The 19,669-nt window shown below is 43.5% G+C and overlaps 1 protein-coding gene across 1 annotated transcript in view; it reads right to left on the reverse strand.

The window, feature by feature from the left end:
* Positions 1 to 308: 308 nt before the first annotated feature.
* ALK (ALK receptor tyrosine kinase) overlaps positions 309 to 19,669 on the reverse strand; it is a 969,161-nt gene continuing 949,800 nt past the window's right edge. The window contains exon 29 of the mRNA XM_073556354.1: positions 309 to 1,580. Within this exon, the coding sequence (XP_073412455.1) occupies positions 888 to 1,580 (693 nt within the window). The 3' untranslated portion in view covers positions 309 to 887. The remainder of the gene's footprint in view (positions 1,581 to 19,669) is intronic.

The raw sequence follows: 19,669 nt of genomic DNA on the forward strand, positions 1-19,669 counted from the left end.
GAGTCCTGTAGAATATTGGATCGGGGGCGAGTTGCGCTAAGCTTGAGGTAGCAGTATGGCTTTGCATGGCAGCTAGGACTTAGCAAATTTTCAGTCCTTGGTGAAAAATGGAGAATAGTTGAAGCAGGAAGAAAAAGAATGAATGAGAGATACCCAACGATGACGGTGTCTGACATCTATTTTTAAGTGCTACAGTTACAGGCTTTTTTTTTTTTTTCCTAACGCATCATTCTTACGACTGCACACAAGAAAAGTTGGCCGACTTGTTTTAAGCAAGAAAGAGACTGTAAAACTCATGACAACCAATATTTGCTCACATTTTTTAGCCCAGGTTGAGGTTCAGACAACCCTCCCTTATTTATTTTTTTTCCTGCAGATGTCTTGGATCAGATCTTCAGCAAGACTCACCATCCATGTAATAAACCATTCCAAAAATATTAAACTTAAATTAATTTTGGACATTTTTCCCATCCATTTCCTTTTAAAGCTTGAGGTTGGAAAGCACGAAGATTATCCACATGGAACCTCCAAGTCGATATTTGGAACCATGGGGGTTCAGCAAATGGAGAGAACGGCCTGACTTTGTTATTCTTTCTAGAGTCACCACGAGGCTTCGTGAGAGAGGAGTGGTCGTGATGGGTTCTGGTTGTGCTCAGTGCTATACGTATTGTATTCCAATACGGTTTGGGTGGTACTATCTGGTCTTGATGGACAACAAAGTCCTGTGTTGGCATCTTGCAAGGCATCCATGAATGGTGGTGGAGTGCAGTCATCTGGAATGGCGATGAAATGTTTGGCACGTATTAGAAAAGTCTGTTATTGGCGTTCCTTCAGGTAAGTTGGGCCATTACCCAAGTTGTCCCCAGTAAAGATGGCAGTAGGAGGTATTAGACGTTCTCTTGACTTGGATTACTCTTGCTCCTGGGGATGAAGTCTCTGTGTTTGATGGGACATGGGGGCACTGGTGTTTCTACAGGAAGGCCCTGCTGCTGATAGCCATAATTCACTTTGCCACATGGAAAGTGACGCAGCCGAAACAGAGGCACTTCCTGAACATTTGAAGTCAGCGTAGATGGCTCCAGAAGGACGGAGGAGCCTGGAAGTCTACCAGCAGTAATCCTAGGGGCAGCTGGACAACCTCCCTCAGGAGCGTTATTCTCTCTGTCAGGGACTGGCTTTTCTGGAGGAGCAATGTTTTTGTCTACTGTTTTTCCAGTGAACCATGAGCCATAGGTAGGATTCCAAAGATTGGTAGGTTTGTTCCTGGATCCTCTCGTGCTTTGTAGTTCTGTGGGTGGGTTATCTTGAGCCAAAGCCATTTTCTCATGCCCTCCTTCTGGAGGCTGTCTGGGATCCGGACGACTCTGCGGTTCAGCGTGGACTTTATTAGGGACCTTTCGGACTGTCGGCACAGGCGGTGGAGACTGCACGCCGTGTCTGACTTCTCTTCCGGTTTTCTCAGGTGTCACCAGGAGTGGGGGGATCACATCTGGATCTTCTGGCTGAGTAGGGACCTTTTCCTCCTCCTCAATGAGCGGTCCATATTCTACAGGCAGTGAAGTGTTAATGACGTCTGGATCCTGCAATAAGAAATAAATTAGGACATGTTACAATCTGACACTTCATCGTCTGCAGATCTGGGGATCGTAGGAAGTGGGATGAGAAGTGGCCAGAGATGGCGGACAGTAGGGTCAGAAGATAAAGCTTCCACAATCAGACCTGACCTTTGTGGAACAGGACAGGCGGCAACATAACTGCAAGTAGAATATCAATTCTCGTCCTGTTTATAGAATGGGAGAGTGTGCTCCAATAGTATCCACTGTGGACACTGTGGAGTTTATAGTCCGGCTTCACCCACTCCGTAACGTCTCCCACTGTGGACCCCACAATCTCTCTTGTGCTACATGAAAACATATTTGTTACTAAAAGTGTCTGCAAATTATTTATTTGCCTGAACTTTTTTTTTTCTCAATTCCTTGTAAGCTGCAAATATCTGAAATATAATATACATTCAATATAAGCTGCTCGCTGCGGTGCAATAAGTGTAGCCTTATGATATGAGCTGTAGACTGCAAAACCACTGGAGATGTAAACTGCAATATTATAGGAGCTGTGCCCTGCGGTTCAATGGGAGATCCAGGGTGGTATAATGGGAGCTGCGCCCTGCGGTATAATGGGTGATCCAGGCTGCGGTATAATGGGAGATACAGGCTGCGGTTTAATGGGAGCTGCGCCCTGCGGTATAATGGGAGCTCCAGGCTGCGGTATAATGGGAGCTCCAGGGTGATATAATGGGAGCTGCGCCCTGCGGTATAATGGGAGCTCCAGGCTGCGGTATAATGGGAGCTCCAGGGTGATATAATGGGAGCTGCGCCCTGCGGTATAATGGGAGCTCCAGGCTGCGGTATAATGGGAGCTCCAGGGTGATATAATGGGAGCTGCGCCCTGCGGTATAATGGGAGCTCCAGGCTGCGGTATAATGGGAGCTCCAGGGTGATATAATGGGAGCTCCAGGCTGCGGTATAATGGGAGCTGCACCCTGCGGTATAATGGGAGCTCCAGGCTGCGGTATAATGGGAGCTGCGCCCTGCGGTATAATGGGAGCTCCAGGCTGCGGTATAATGGGAGCTGCGCCCTGCGGTATAATGGGGGAGCTCCAGGCTGCGGTATAATGGGGGAGCTCCAGGCTGCGGTATAATGGGAGCTCCAGGCTGCGGTATAATGGGAGCTCCAGGCTGCGGTATAATGGGAGCTCCAGGCTGCGGTATAATGGGAGCTCCAGGGTGATATAATGGGAGCTGCGCCCTGCGGTATAATGGGAGCTGCACCCTGCGGTATAATGGGAGCTCCAGGCTGCGGTATAATGGGAGCTCCAGGCTGCGGTATAATGGGAGCTCCAGGCTGCGGTATAATGGGAGCTCCAGGCTGCGGTATAATGGGAGCTACAGGCTGCGGTATAATGGGAGCTCCAGGCTGCGGTATAATGGGAGCTGCGCCCTGCGGTATAATGGGAGCTCCAGGCTGCGGTACATCATTAAGTTACATCTGAATCATTCACCACTATGGATAAATGGCGATTGCTCCTCAGACCGATGGTCGCACCGTCTACGGCTCATTCATCACATGGCTTCCAGCCACATAATTATACTCTGCCTTTATACTGCGGTTTCATTTTCTGATAAGCGCCTTCAATTTTAAGGTGGGCGACATTTCTTTGTATCACTGACCGGCCGGCGTCTTACTGTGAAGAATAGGAAAACAATTGGTGTCATAATCGCAGTGTGGAGGTTCCTAGCGCTGATATCGGCTTAAATTAAAAAAAAAAAAAGTAATTCCAGATTCCATCTTCTTCTATATTTGCACAGGAGACAGCGCAGTTAAAGCCGACTATTTAATTTACAACTATGAGCTGATTAGTTTCCTTAAAGGGGTCAGAGCTTAAACCCTGACAATGTGAACGGAAGATTGGGATTTAAAGTGAACCTGTCCACAGGATTGTGCTCAGTAACCTACAGGCAGTGTCAGGTCGGTGCCATTATACTGATTACACAGATACCTGGTGATGAAATCCGTCTTGTGGTTGTTGTGTAATCTTTATTTTCAGTTTTGAGTTAATGATATGCTCGTGCTCCGGGGCGGCCTGTGGGGGTCTTCATGTGGTCTCTGATTAGGTATTCATAATGCAGACTGCTGACCGGTCACTGATCCCTCACTGACCGCCCCCTAGTTTACATAATGAATGTTAGATATATTGAAAAGAAAAAATCACATTCAGCAGGCGGCGGCGCAGCAGCATGATCGCATCTATAATGTGCATTGAATTATTTTATTTAGTGATATACACTTATTCTGAACAAAAAAAACTCTGTCTCAATATGGCGCCGGATGAGATCGCCGCCGGTGCCATCTTGGTGGAGACAATTTTTTTTTTTCTCCTTTAGCAAAATGTTACTGGCGGCACCTGCGCAATAACTTCTATTCCTGTCAGTGAGGGATTAGTAACCTGTCATATAGATGAATATGTAAGCAGAGCACCACATAAAGACCCCTACAGCCCCCCACAGGCCGCCCACAGACTCCGCCCCGCAGCACTAGAATCTCTAACTCAGAACTGAAAATAACGATTAAATAACAACCATAAGACGGATTTCATCACCAGGTATCAGTGTAATCAGTATAACAGCGCCGACCTGACACTGTCTGTAGTCACTGAGCAGAATCCTGACAGGGGCACTTTAAAGGATATAATGCTGCCTGCAGCCACCACTAGAGGGCGCTTGTGAGCTTACTGCATACACTACTCCTACGCTCCCTCTAGTGGTGGCTGTAATGATAAAAAATAGAAATAGAGCAACTAAAGAAGCAACCACCTACTGGCCTCTAAAGAAAACCAAGGACGGATCAGCACAAGGCCAAATGCACCCCAGTCATGCACTAGGTGCAAGCCGATCGCTATATGCGAGACCCTAACATAAAGCGAGGTCAGTTCTTGGAAATATTGACATCATTGCTACCAGCCAGGGGGCTCCACTGCACCCCTACATGACGCCATTTCAGGTTTGCAGACCTCTGTAGATAGAGGTACAATCTCATGACTGTTTCCCTGCTGGGAAACTGGAGATTTGATTGTTGCGACTGATGTCACTCCCCAGCTAGAGGGAGGGCAGAATATATGATGTCATCTCTAGCAACAAGTGAAAGAACCATTGACAAGATTGATGATGTCATTTCTATGAGCCGGAAGAAGGGCAATTTCAGAAAAACACATGACATCACTATTAGTTAAAAGGGGGGTCAATTGTAAGAATCGATGATGTCATTTGCTACCAGCTGTGGGGGTAATTATTGGGATCAATGATGTTATTGTTCCCGGCCAGCGGGGTCCATTCCATCCCTGCTTGGAACCATTACTGGCTTGCAGACCTGTGGAGATATCATCCAATGGAGGGAGAGAATGTTTTACTGCTGGGAACTGGAGAGTCCATCGTCTACATTCATGATACCATTAGAACAACTACAGGAAGGTCTATGGTCAAGACTGATGATGTCACTGCTGTAAATCAGAAGAAAACTGTCAGAATAGATGTCATCAAGAGCAGTCAAAGAGATCGATGATGTCAGGAGCAGTTAGCGGGAGGTCTATTATTGATGATGTCACTGCACCAGGCTCACAGATGGAGATAGGCACTACCTTCATGGGATGATGTGTTTCGCTACTGGAGAGTTCATTAATAATAATGATGTCACGACTACCAGCTAGAAGGAGGGCTATCATCGAGGTTGGTGATGTCACTACTACCAGCTAGAGGGAAGTATAGCGTCGAGGTCGGTGATGTCACCATTACCAGCTAGAGGGAGGGCTATCGTCAGGTTGATGTCACTACTACCAGCAACAGGGAGGGCTATCGTCGAGGTTGATGATGTCATTACTACCAGCAACAGGGAGGGCTATCGTCAGGTTGATGTCACTACTACCAACTAGAGGCAGGGCTATCGTCAGGTTGATAATGTCACTACTACCAGCAACAGGGAGGGCTATCGTCGAGGTTGATGATGTCATTACTACCAGCTAGAGGGAGGGCTATCGTCAGGTTAATGATAGTGTCGAGGTCGGTGATGTCACTACTACCAGCTAGAGGGAGGGCTATCGTCAGGTTGATGATGTCACTACTACCAGCAACAGGGAGGGTGTTGTGAGTTCATTCTCTGGTTCCCCTTCTGAACTCTCTCTGGTGGTGTCGGGAGGTGGTGCGGCTGGTTTGATTGGTGGAGATCTGCCACCTGAGGATGGGGATGATGATTGGATCTCTGGATTCTCAGATTGGATTTAAGACAGCCGACACCCTATTCAGTTGCTGGTGATTCCTTCTGGCTTGTCAGCTCTTGGTTTTCAGCTCTGTTCCAGTCATCTAAAGCTAAGTTTTTCTGCTAATGTTCACACTTGATTTTGTTGGTCTATTCAGTTTTTTGGTGTGGTCAGTCAGCCCCTGCTGGGAGCTGAGATGAATTTCCACTCTTATTTATCCGTATTTTGCCAATTGGCTTTTTGTCCCTTACTAGTTCGGTCTTTTTTTGCTCTGTCTCAGAATATTTCAGAGTGCTGATATAGTGGGAGAAGTCTAGTGACTTCAGGCTTAATTTTGCTATCAGAAGTGTTAGACATTATTTTTGTAGGGTTTTTTGCAGGTTGCTGACAGTATCTTTCCTTTCCTGTCTAGTTAGTTTGGCCCCCATCATTTGCTCAGCCTATTTTCCTGCCTGTGTTTGTGCCTTCATCTTGTTTCACCATCAATACATGTGTGGGGGCTATCTATTCCTTTGGGGTCTGCTCTGGGGCAGTTAGTTTTCCCTTTTCTTGCTTTAGGCTCATGTAGTTCTCCGGCAGTGACGAGGCGTCTAGGAACGTCGTAGGTACGCTCCACGCCTACTGCTAGTTGTGTGGTAAGATCAGGGATCTGCAATCTGCATAGTTACCAACTTCTCTGGTTTTCTGGGGCTTAGCTTGTTTTGCTTTTTTCTCCTTGGTGACCCATTCATAACAGGAGGGCTATCGTCAGGTTGATGATGTCACTACTACCAACTAGAGGAAGGTCGATCGTCGAGGTTGATGATGTCATTACTACCACCTAAAGAGAGGGCCATCGTCAGGTTGATGATGTCACTACTACCAGCTAGCGGGAGGTTGATGATGTCATAACTACCAGCTAGAGGGAGGGCCATCGTCAGGTTGATGATGTCACTACTACCAGCTAGAGGGAGGTTGATGATGTCATTACTACCAGCTAGAGGTAGGTCGATCGTCAGGTTGATGATGTCACTACTACCAGCTAGAGGGAGGGCCATCGTCAGGTGGTTGATGTCACTACTACCAGCTAGAGGGAGGGCTATCGTCGAGGTTGATGTCACTACTATCAACTACAGGGAGGGCTATCGTCAGATCGATGATGTCACTACTATCAGCTACAAGGAGGGCTATTGTCAAGGTCGATTATGTCACTACCAGCTAGAGGGAGATCGATCATTGAGGTTGATGATGTCACCACTACCAGCGTCGATCGTCGAGGTTGATGTCATTACTACCAGCTACAGGGAGGGCTATCATCAGGTCGATGATGTCACTACTATCAGCTACAGGGAGGCTATTGTCAAGGTCGATTATGTCACTACTACCAGCTAGAGGGGGGGGGCTATCGTCAGGTCGATGATGTCACCCACCACTACCAGCTCGAGAGTGCGCCGTAGTTGTGATCGATTTTGTCATTGCCACTAGGTGAAGTGAATTATTGGAATCGATCATGGCTTTTGTTATCGGTCAGAGGGGTCACTTTCTGAACCACTGAGGTCATCGCTAACAGGAGGGTCCATTGCTTATCTTGCTTGAAACCATCACCGGTGTGCAGATCTTTGGAGAGACTGGCTCTGTTTTGGGCTTGTGCCATTGTTGAGGTTGATGATGTCCAACAGAAGGGAGGACGTCCACTGTGGGAATAAATGATTTTCTCTTGGGTAGCAATGACATCATTGATTTTGACAATGGACCCATTTCTGGCTGGTAGCAATGACTGGGTCCATCATTGGGGTGAATGATGTTCTCTCCATCAGCCCAGGGGTTTCCAGTTGCTGCAGATCTGTCCAGTGAAATATCAGCACATGGAGGAACCGTAAACCTCACAGCTGAAGCTTTCTTACACTTGCTCTTCCCTGCGATGTGTCCTGTGTAAGGGCTGATTTCTACTTGTACTACACGTGCAGACTGCTGCGTCAGGCCCTGGAGACTTCGTTCTATCTCTTGTCCTTCTTGTTGCTCCTTTTTTCTCCTCATCTCATGGCGTTGTCGGTGCGCAGAACAGCGGTTAATTAAACAGCACATTATGCAGGCAGAGGTTAATGAAAAGCCCCCGCTAATTGATTTATAATCATCTATTTCATGACTTGAGTCGTCTGGCTCCGCTCCCGAGGTGGAATCTTTTCTTTTTAGAGTTTGGCCAAAAATAAAAAGATCCAATAATGCGACACTTTACGACTGCAGAATGTGGAGCGAGAATCAGAGGAGCCCAACTCAGAGGGACGGGGAGCGGAAAAGAGGTTTTCTTCCAAATCCAGCAGCGAAATCAATGATGAAAAGACTGATGAGGCCGAGCGTCTCCAGCCGCATCCAGACAGGAATGACACCTATGGAGCACTAGACTGCCAATAATACATGGCAAAGGTTGTCCCAGGGTACAGACAAAGGCATGTAAAAGTTTGGGCACCCCTGGTCAAAATTATTGTTATTGTGAACAGATAAGCAAGTTAAATATGAAATGATCTCTAAAAGGCCTAAAGTTACAGATTGCCTTTGTATTTTACGAAAATATACATTTTAAAAATTGCAAAAAGGAAAATGGACCAATGCAAAAGTTTGGGCACCCTTGGAGATGTGTGTGCTCAGATAACTTTGACCAAGGTTTCAGACCTTAATTAGCCTGTTAGGGTTATGGCTTGTTCACGATCATCATTAGGAAAGGCCAGGTGATGCAAATTTCCCAGCTTTATAAAAACCCAGCCTCCTTTAACCTTGCACCAAAAAACAGCAGCCATGGGTTTTTCTAAGCAGCTGCCTAGGACTCTAAAAATGAAAATGGTGGAGGCCCACAAAGCATAAGGCTATATAAAGATAGCAAAGTGTTTTTAAGTTGCCCTTTACTCAGTTTGAAATTTAATTAAGAAATGGCAGCTACCGGTAATAGTGAAGGCCAAGATAATGTCTGGAAGATCAAGCAAAATTTCACTGAGAGCTGCTCGTAGGATTGCTAGAGTGGCAAGTCAGAACCCCTGCTTGACTGCAAAAAAACTTCAGAAAGATTTAGCAGACTCTGGAGCAGGGCTGTGGAGTCGGTGCTCATTTTGGTGGAGTCGGAATAAAATGGTCTGTCTCCGACTCCTAAAGTATATAATAAATTGAGTACAGTAGTTCAATGCAGAATGTGCTGAATATTTTTTCATAGGAATTTGGGAAAGTTATGAAATGTCCTATAAATGGCTGTTCTATTCCTGATCTAAGGCTACATTCACACACAGCGTTTTTGCTGCGTTTTTTGAGGATACATTTTTCAGCTGCAAAAGCAGATCAGCTTTTTAAAAAACCGCATCACCTGAAAGGTTTTTGAGCTCATAGATGTTTTCAATAGCAAAAGCAGATTAGAAATCTGCTCTATCCATCTATCCATATCTGTCTATCCATATCTGTCTCCATATCTTATCTGTACCAAAAAGAATGAAAGCTGGGTAGCACACAGACTAACACTTCCTGCCTGGCAAAGGATGAGGAAAGAGCGTCTCAAACATCATTAACAAGATATTTTGTAAGTGACAAAGTTACTGTAACAATGACAACAGATATGTCTAACAGGCAGCTAATCGAGCTTGTTGTGAAGGACGGTGTACCATTATCATTATTTGCAGGACCAGCTTTTACAGCTCTTAATGGAGAAATGGCCCCCAAACTTGGTGTTTCTCTGGAAAGAGAAAGCATTAGAAAATTAGTGATTGAAGAAGCCCTTAAAAAAAGGAAGATCTTAAAAAGACTCTCAAAAGACGCTTCATGTTTCTTACAATGGACGCCTGCACACGTCACAGAGTGAACTATTTTGCCATCAATGTTTGATATGTTTGTGACAACAAAAATTGTTACCAACACGTTGGCAGTAACAGATACTAAAGCTCATCACAGCAGCCAGTTTCTTCAGGCCTTAGTGGAAAAAGTTCTGCAAGATTACGAACTCAAAAAAGAACAGGTTCTTGCTATTGTAACGGACAATGCTTCAAACATAAGTACAATTACACTGATGAATGAGAGTAATGAACAACAGCTAGAGGAACATTTAGGATTCAGTGTGTTTGAGATGGAAGGCCACAGTGCTGTTCATGTAACTGAGGAACAAACAGATATTACTACAGAAGAACAGCAAAATTATACTGTAGAAATAGATGATCTTGTTGAAGCTGCTTCACACCTCTTTCCTATTCATCACATGCGCTCTGTTGTGCACACGCTGCAGCTGGCAATAAGAGATAGTCTGCAAGAGGGACATGCTGGAAATCTGATTGGAAAAGTGAGGAAATTGGTTATTGCCGCCAGAACCCCTAAAATGGATTCCATCTTGAAGAGACGTGCTGGAAAAGGGCAATTGTTGATCAACTAAAACCGTTTCTTATAGATATGGCGAACCCTCAGGTAACCCTAAATGACGGTCAATGGACACAGGTGGCTGAATTGAAAGAATTGCTTAATCACCCATTTACTGTGACTAAAAAATTACAAGCTGAGGATTTAACTCCTGGCATTTTCATGAGGGAGAGGAAGAACTTGCTATTTTGCTGTTTAATCGCAGATGGCATTTCTGCTTCAATGAAACGGAGAGAGACACAGCTATTGGAAAATAAAATTTTTCTGGCAGCTGTTTATGTGGACCCAAGTCATCGTATATTGCTTGATGATCAACAGCTTACTAAAGGAAAAGAAGCTCTGACTGAGGTAGCAGTTAGGATGAGTGGCCTACAGGAGGACTGCCAGGCGCAAGAGGACTCTGGTCCTGACCGTGCTACTGCTGCCATATCTTCATCCTCATCAGACGAGGAGTTTGACTTTGACAAGTATTTGTATGACATTGAGCAGGCAAAGCGTTGCCGCAAGGAAGATTTCATTCTGTCTCCTATAGCAAGCAGATTGACCATATTTCAGCAAAATGTTTCACTTGTTCTCAAAGAAATAGAAAAATTCAACCGTTCATCAAAACTGACTGTGCACGAGGCAATTCCTTTATACCCGGAAATTGTTAGAGATGTTGCCCATGTGGTTACGGCTTTGCATCCAACCCAAGTTAGTGTAGAGAGGTTGTTCTCTAGCCTTAAAATTATTAGGTCAGATTTGAGGTCATCTATGAAGGAGGATCTGATGGAGGCAATTCTATTTCTTAGAACAAATTCATAGACTGCACAAATGTTATTTAGTTAGTTATTTATGTTTTTGTTGAAAACTGTTTTTTGCCACTTACATAGTTTATTACATAGTGTTATATATACTGTATATATATGTAATCGATATTACATAGTGTATTACATGTTTACAATTTATTAGTTTTTTGTGTTCTAAAGTTATATTCCAATAAATATTATGTTCTATCTAAAGATCTTGATTATTGTATCATAAAAATGATTTAATGTCTGATGTTCACATTGTACTAGAATAAATTTTTCACTTAAATATAAGCAATATATGTGGGAGTCGGAGTTGGAGTCGGTGTAAGGGAAATTGAGGAGTCGGAGTCGCAGGTTTGGCTTACCAACTCCACAGCCCTGATAAAAACCCAGCCTCCTTTAACCTTGCACCAAAAAACAGCAGCCATGGGTTCTAAGCAGCTGCCTAGGACTCTAAGAATGAAAATGATGGAGGCCCACAAAGCAGAAGGCTATATAAAGATAGCAAAGTGTTTTTAAGTTGCCCTTTACTCAGTTTGAAATATAATTAAGAAATGGCAGTTACCGGGAATAGTGAAGGTCAAGATAATGTCTGGAAGATCAAGCAAAATTTCACTGAGAGCTGCTCATAGGATCGCTAGAGTGGCAAGTCAGAACCCCTGCTTGACTGCAAAAAAACTTCAGAAAGATTTAGCAGACTCTGGAGCAGGGCTGTGGAGTCGGAGCTCAGTTTGGTGGAGTAGGAATAAAATGGTCCGACTCCTAAAATATATAATAAATTGGGTACAGTAGTTCAATGCAGAATGTGCTGAATATTTTTTCATAGGAATTTGGGAAAGTTATGAAACGTCCTATAAATGGCTGTTCTATTCCTGATCTAAGGCTACATTCACACACACCGTTTTTCCTGCGGTTTTTGAGGATACGTTTTTCAGTTGCAAAAGCAGATCAGCTTTTTAAAAAACCGCATCACCTGAAAGGTTTTTGAGCTCATAGATAATGTCTTCAATAGCAAAAGTAGGTTAGAAATCTGCTCTATCCATCTATCCATTTATCCATATCTGTCTATCCATATCGTATCTGTACCAAAAAGAATGAAAGCCGGGTAGCACACAGACTAACACTCCTTTTTTTTTTTTTTCTTTTTTTTTTTTTTTTTTTTTTAGCACCAGTCAGGTACACCTCTTAGCTGCCCAAAAGGACGCCCAGGACAGGCATTGCTCGTCTTCAGTAACATCAACATCAACTGATAGTTGGAATAAATAGACTGCATTCACCACATCTTAAGGTGCAGGCTTTATTTTCAAGTGTAGGGGTGTGCAGTATAAGGTTCTGCAGCAGCTGAGGTGTGCAGTATGAGATTCTGCGGAACAGTATGAGGTTCTGCCCCCCCCCCAGTTTTGATCCTGGCTAAAACCGTTTCTTATAGATACGGCGAACCCTCCGGTAACCCTAAATGAAGGTCAATGGACACAGATGGCTGAATTGAAGGAATTGCCTAATCACCTATTTACTGTGACTAAAAAATTACAAGCTGAGGATTTAACTCCTGGCATTTTCATAAGGGAGTGGAAGAACTTGCTATTTTGCCTGTCCCAAGGAGGAGGTTTAATCGCAGATGGCATTTCTGCTTCAATGAAACGGAGAGAGACACAGCTATTGGAAAATAAAATTTTTCTGGCAGCTGTTTATGTGGACCCGAGTCATCGTATGTTGCTTGATGATCAACAGCTTACTAAAGAAAAAGAAGCTCTGACTGAGGTAGCAGTTAGGATGAGTGGCCTACAGGAGGACTGCCAGGCGCAAGAGGACTCGGGTCCTGACAGTGCTACTGCTGCCATATCTTCATCCTCATCAGATGAGGAGTTTGACTTTGACAAGTATTTGGATGATATGGAGCAGGCAAAGTGTTTCCGCAAGGAAAAAGATTTCACTCTGTCTTCTATAGCAGCAGATTGACCATATTTCAGCAAATTGTTTCACTTGCTCTCAAAGAAAAAGAAAAATTCAACCGATCATCAAAACTGACTGTGCATGAGGCAATTCCTTTATACTTGGAAATTGTTAGAGATGTTGCCCATGTGGTTACGGCTTTGCCTCCAACCCAAGTTACTGTAGGGAGGTCGTTCTCTGGCCTTAAAATTATTAGGTCAGATTTTAGGTCATCTATGAAGGAGGATCTGATGGAGGCAATTATATTTCTTAGAACAAATTCATAGACTGCACAAATGTTATTTAGTATGTTTTTGTTGAAAACTGTTTTTTGCCACTTACATAGTTTATTACATAGTGTTATATATATATATGTAATCGATATTACATAGTGTATTACATATTTACAATTTATTACAGTTTTTTTGTGCTCTAAAGTTGTATTCCAATAAATATATATTCTGTTCTATCTAAATGTCTTGATTATTGTATCATAGAAATTATTAAATGTCTGATGTTCACATTGTACTACAAAAATTTTTTCACTTAAATATAAGCAATATATGTTGGAGTTGGAGTCGGTGGAAGGGAAATTGAGGAGTCGGAGTCGCAGGTTTGGCTTACCGACTCCACAGCCCTGCTCTGGAGTTGTGGTACATTGTTCTACTGTTCACAGACACAGCCACAAATATGGCCTTCATGGAAGAGTCATCAGAACAAAACCTCTCCTGCTTCCTCACCATAAAATTTGGAATCATAAGTATGTAAAAGAACATTTAAACAAGCATGATGCATTTTGGATAAAAGTCCTGTGGACAGATGAGGGTAAAAAGAGAAATCTTTGGCACAATGATCAAAGGTACAGGAGCTTCTCACAAAATTAGAATATCATCAAAAAGTTAATTTATTTCAGTTCTTCAATACAAAAAGTGACTCTCCTCTATTCTATAGAGTCATTACACACAGTGTTCTATTTCACGTGTTTATTTCTGTTAATGTTGATGATTATGGCTTACAGCCAATGAAAACCCAAAAGTCATTATCTCAGGAAATTAGAATAATTAACAAAAAACACCTGCAAAGGCTCCTAAGCGTTTATAAAGGTCCCCTAGTCTGTTTCAGTAGCTCCACAATCATGGGGAAGACTGCTGACCTGACAGATGTCCAGAAGGCAGTCACTGACCCACTCCACAATGAAAGTAAATTTTGCATTTCATTTGGAAATCGCGGTCCCAGAGTCTGGAGGAAGAGTGGAGAGGCCACAATCCAAGCTGCTGGACGTCTAGTGTGAGGTCTCCACCATCAGTGATGGTTTGGGGAGCCATGTCATCTGCTGGTGTAGGTCCACTGTGTTATATCAAGACCAAAGTCAGCGCAGCCGTCTACCAGGACATCTTAGAGCTCTAAATGCTTCCCTCTGCCGACAAGCTTTTTGGAGATGGAAATGTCATTCTCCAGCAGGACTTGGCCCCTGTCCACACTGCCAAAAGTACCAATACCTGGTGTAAAAACAACAGTATCACTGTGCTTGATTGGCAGCAAACTCGCCTGACCTTAACCCCATAGAGGATCTATGGAGTATTGTCAAGAGGAAGATGAAAGACACCAGACCCATCAATGCAGACGAGCTGAAGGCGGCTATCAAAGCAACCTGGGCTTCCATAACCCCTCAGCAGTGCCACAGGCTGATCACCTCCATGCCACGCCGCATTGATGCAGTAATTGATGCAGAAGGAGTCCGACCAAGTATTGAGTGCATTTACTGAACATACATTTCAGTAGGACAACATTTCGGATTTTACAATCATTTTTCGAGCTGGTGTTATAAAGTATTCTAATTTACTGAGATAATGACTTTTGGGTTTTCATTGGCTGTAAGCCATAATCATCAACATTACCAGAAATAAACCCGTGACATAGATCACTCTGTGTGTAATGACTCTATAGAATAGAGGAGAGTCACTTTTTGTATTGAAGAACTGAAATAACTTTTTGATGATATTCTAATTTTGTGAGAAGCTCCTGCATGTGTGGAGGAAAAATGAACACAGACTTTCAGGAAAAGAACATCTCACCAACCGTTAAGTATGGTGGTGGAGCAATCATGCTTTGGGGTTGTGTTACAGACAATGGCACAGGGAACATTACACGGGTAGAGCGAAGAATTGATTAAATGAAATTTCAACAAATTCTTGATGCAAATATAACACCATCTGTAAAAAAGCTGAAGGTGAAAAGAGGAAGAGGATGGTGTCTACAAATGGATAATGATCCTAAACAGACAAAACAAGCTCACAATCCAGAATAGACGATCTCAAAAGGCACGAGCTGGAGGTTTTACAATGGCCCTCACAGTCCCCTGATCTCAACATCATTGAAAATCTGTTGCAAGACCTCAAAATAGCAGAGAAAGCAAGACGACAAGGAATCTCTCAGAACTGTAGGGATTGTCCAAGGAAGAATGGATGAACATCCCTCAAACAAGAACTGAGAGACTTGTCTGGCTACAAAAAGTGATATATATATATATATATATATATATAAGAGCGTTTGATCCTGAGTTGCATCATGTATTATATTCCAGAGCTGCACTCACTATTCTGCTGGTGCAGTCACTGTGTACATACATTACTGATCCTGGGTTACATCCTGTATTATACTCCAGAGCTGCGCTCACTATTCTGCTGGTGCAGTCACTGTGTACATACATTACATTACTGATCCTGAGTTACCTCCTGTATTATACTCCAGAGCTGCACTCACTATTCTGCTGGTGCAGTCACTGTGTACATTCATTACAATACTGATCCTGGGTTACATCCTGTATTATACTCCAGAGCTGCACTCACTATTCTGCTAGTGCAGTCACTGTACACATACATTACATTACTTATCCTGAGTTACTTCCTGTATTATACTCCAGAGCTGCACTCACTATTCTGCTGGTGCAGTCACTGTGTACATACATTACTGATCCTGGGTTACATCCTGTATTATACTCCAGAGCTGCACTCCCTATTCTGCTGGTGCAGTAACTGTGTACATACATTACATTACTGATCATGAGTTACCTCCTGTATTATACTCCAGAGCTGCACTCACTATTCTGCTGGTGCAGTCACTGTGTACATTCATTACAATACTGATCCTGGGTTACATCCTGTATTATACTCCAGAGCTGCACTCCCTATTCTGCTGGTGCAGTAACTGTGTACATACAATACTGATCCTGAGTTACATCCTCTATTATACTCCAGAGCTGCACTCCCTATTCTGCTGGTGTAGTAACTGTGTACATACATTACTGATCCTGAGTTACATCCTGTATTATACTCTAGAGCTGCACTCACTATTCTGCTGGTGCAGTCACTGTGTACATTCATTACAATACTGATCCTGGGTTACATCCTGTATTATACTCCAGAGCTGCACTCACTATTCTGCTGGTGCAGTCACTGTGTACATTCATTACATTACTGCTCCTGAGTTACTTTCTGTATTATACTCCAGAGCTGCACTCACTATTCTGCTGGCACAGTCACTGTGCACATGCATTACATTACTGATCCTGAGTTACCTCCTGTATTATACTCCAGAGCTGCAGTCACTATTCTGCTGGCACAGTCACCGTGTACATACATTACATTACTGATCCTGAGTTACATCCTGTATTATACTCCAGAGCAGCACTCACTATTCTGCTGGTGCAGTCACTGTGTACATACATTATATTACTGATCCTGAGTTACCTCCTGTATTATACTCCAGAGCTGCACTCACTATTATGCTGGCACAGTCACTGTGCACATGCATTACATTACTGATCCTGAGTTACCTCCTGTATTATACTCCAGAGCTGCAGTCACTATTCTGCTGGCACAGTCACCGTGTACATACATTACATTACTGATCCTGAGTTACATCCTGTATTATACTCCAGAGCAGCACTCACTATTCTGCTGGCACAGTCACTGTGCACATGCATTACATTACTGATCCTGAGTTACCTCCTGTATTATACTCCAGAGCTGCAGTCACTATTCTGCTGGCACAGTCACCGTGTACATACATTACATTACTGATCCTGAGTTACCTCCTGTATTATACTCCAGAGCAGCACTCACTATTCTGCTGGTGCAGTCACTGTGTACATACATTACTGATCCTGAGTTACATCCTGTATTATACTCTAGAGCTGCATTCACTATTCTGCTGGTGCAGTCACTGTGTACATTCATTACAATACTGATCCTGGGTTACATCCTGTATTATACTCCAGAGCTGCACTCACTATTCTGCTGGTGCAGTCACTGTGTACATTCATTACATTACTGCTCCTGAGTTACTTTCTGTATTATACTCCAGAGCTGCACTCACTATTCTGCTGGCACAGTCACTGTGCACATGCATTACATTACTGATCCTGAGTTACCTCCTGTATTATACTCCAGAGCTGCAGTCACTATTCTGCTGGCACAGTCACCGTGTACATACATTACATTACTGATCCTGAGTTACATCCTGTATTATACTCCAGAGCAGCACTCACTATTCTGCTGGTGCAGTCACTGTGTACATTCATTACATTACTGCTCCTGAGTTACTTTCTGTATTATACTCCAGAGCTGCACTCACTATTCTGCTGGCACAGTCACTGTGCACATGCATTACATTACTGATCCTGAGTTACCTCCTGTATTATACTCCAGAGCTGCAGTCACTATTCTGCTGGCACAGTCACCGTGTACATACATTACATTACTGATCCTGAGTTACATCCTGTATTATACTCCAGAGCAGCACTCACTATTCTGCTGGCACAGTCACTGTGCACATGCATTACATTACTGATCCTGAGTTACCTCCTGTATTATACTCCAGAGCTGCAGTCACTATTCTGCTGGCACAGTCACCGTGTACATACATTACATTACTGATCCTGAGTTACCTCCTGTATTATACTCCAGAGCAGCACTCACTATTCTGCTGGTGCAGTCACTGTGTACATACATTATATTACTGATCCTGAATTACATTCTGTATTATACTCCGGAGCTGCACTCACTATTCTGCTGGTGCAGTCACCGTGTACATACATTACATTACTGATCCTGAATTACATTCTGTATTATACTCTGGAGCTGCACTCACAATTCTGCTGGTGCAGTCACCGTGTACATACATTACATTACTGATCCTGAATTACATTCTGTATTATACTCCGGAGCTGCACTCACTATTCTGCTGGCACAGTCACCGTGTACATACATTACATTACTGATCCTGAATTACATTCTGTATTATACTCTGGAGCTGCACTCACAATTCTGCTGGTGCCGTCACTGTGTACATACATTACATTACAGCTCCTGAGTTACTTCCTGTATTATACTCCAGAGCTGCACTCACTATTCTGCTGGCACAGTCACTGTGCACATACATTACATTACTGATCCAGAGTTACCTCCTGTATGATACTCCAGAGCTGCATTCACTATTCTGCTGGTGCAGTCACTGTGTACATACATTACATTACTGATCCAGAGTTACATCCTGCATTATACTCCAGAGCTGCACTCACTATTCTGCTAGTGCAGTCACTGTGTACATACATTACTGATCCAGAGTTACATCCTGTATTATACTCCAGGGCTGCACTCACTATTCTGCTGGTGCAGTCACTGTGTTCATACATTACATTACTGATCCTGAGTTACATCCTGTATTATACCCCAGAGCTGCACTCACTATTCTGCTGGTGCAGTCACTGTGTACATACATTACTGATCCCGAGTTACTTCCTGTATTATACTCCAGAGCTGCACTCACTATTCTGCTGGTGCAGTCACATGACATTACTGATCCTGAGTTACATCCTGTATTATACCCCAGAGCTGCACTCACTATTCTGCTGGTGCAGTCACTGTGTTCATACATTACATTACTGATCCTGAGTTACATCCTGTATTATACTCCAGAGCTGCACTCACTATTCTGCTGGTGCAGTAACTGTGTACATACATTACATTACTGATCCTAAGTTACCTCCTGTATTATACTCCAGAGCTGCACTCACTATTCTGCTGGTGCAGTCACTGTGTACATTCATTACAATACTGATCCTGGGTTACATCCTGTATTATACTCCAGAGCTGCACTCCCTATTCTGCTGGTGCAGTAACTGTGTACATACATTACATTACTGATCCTGAGTTACCTCCTGTATTATACTCCAGAGCTGCACTCACTATTCTGCTGGTGCAGTCACTGTGTACATTCATTACAATACTGATCCTGGGTTACATCCTGTATTATACTCCAGAGCTGCACTCCCTATTCTGCTGGTGCAGTAACTGTGTACATACAATACTGATCCTGAGTTACATCCTCTATTATACTCCAGAGCTGCACTCCCTATTCTGCTGGTGTAGTAACTGTGTACATACATTACTGATCCTGAGTTACATCCTGTATTATACTCTAGAGCTGCACTCACTATTCTGCTGGTGCAGTCACTGTGTACATTCATTACAATACTGATCCTGGGTTACATCCTGTATTATACTCCAGAGCTGCACTCACTATTCTGCTGGTGCAGTCACTGTGTACATTCATTACATTACTGCTCCTGAGTTACTTTCTGTATTATACTCCAGAGCTGCACTCACTATTCTGCTGGCACAGTCACTGTGCACATGCATTACATTACTGATCCTGAGTTTTCCTCCTGTATTATACTCCAGAGCTGCAGTCACTATTCTGCTGGCACAGTCACCGT

Source organism: Dendrobates tinctorius, unplaced genomic scaffold (assembly GCF_039654945.1).
Source record: "Dendrobates tinctorius isolate UK_male_01 unplaced genomic scaffold, ASM3965494v1 ptg000232l, whole genome shotgun sequence".
NCBI classification, from domain to species: Eukaryota; Metazoa; Chordata; class Amphibia; order Anura; family Dendrobatidae; genus Dendrobates; species Dendrobates tinctorius.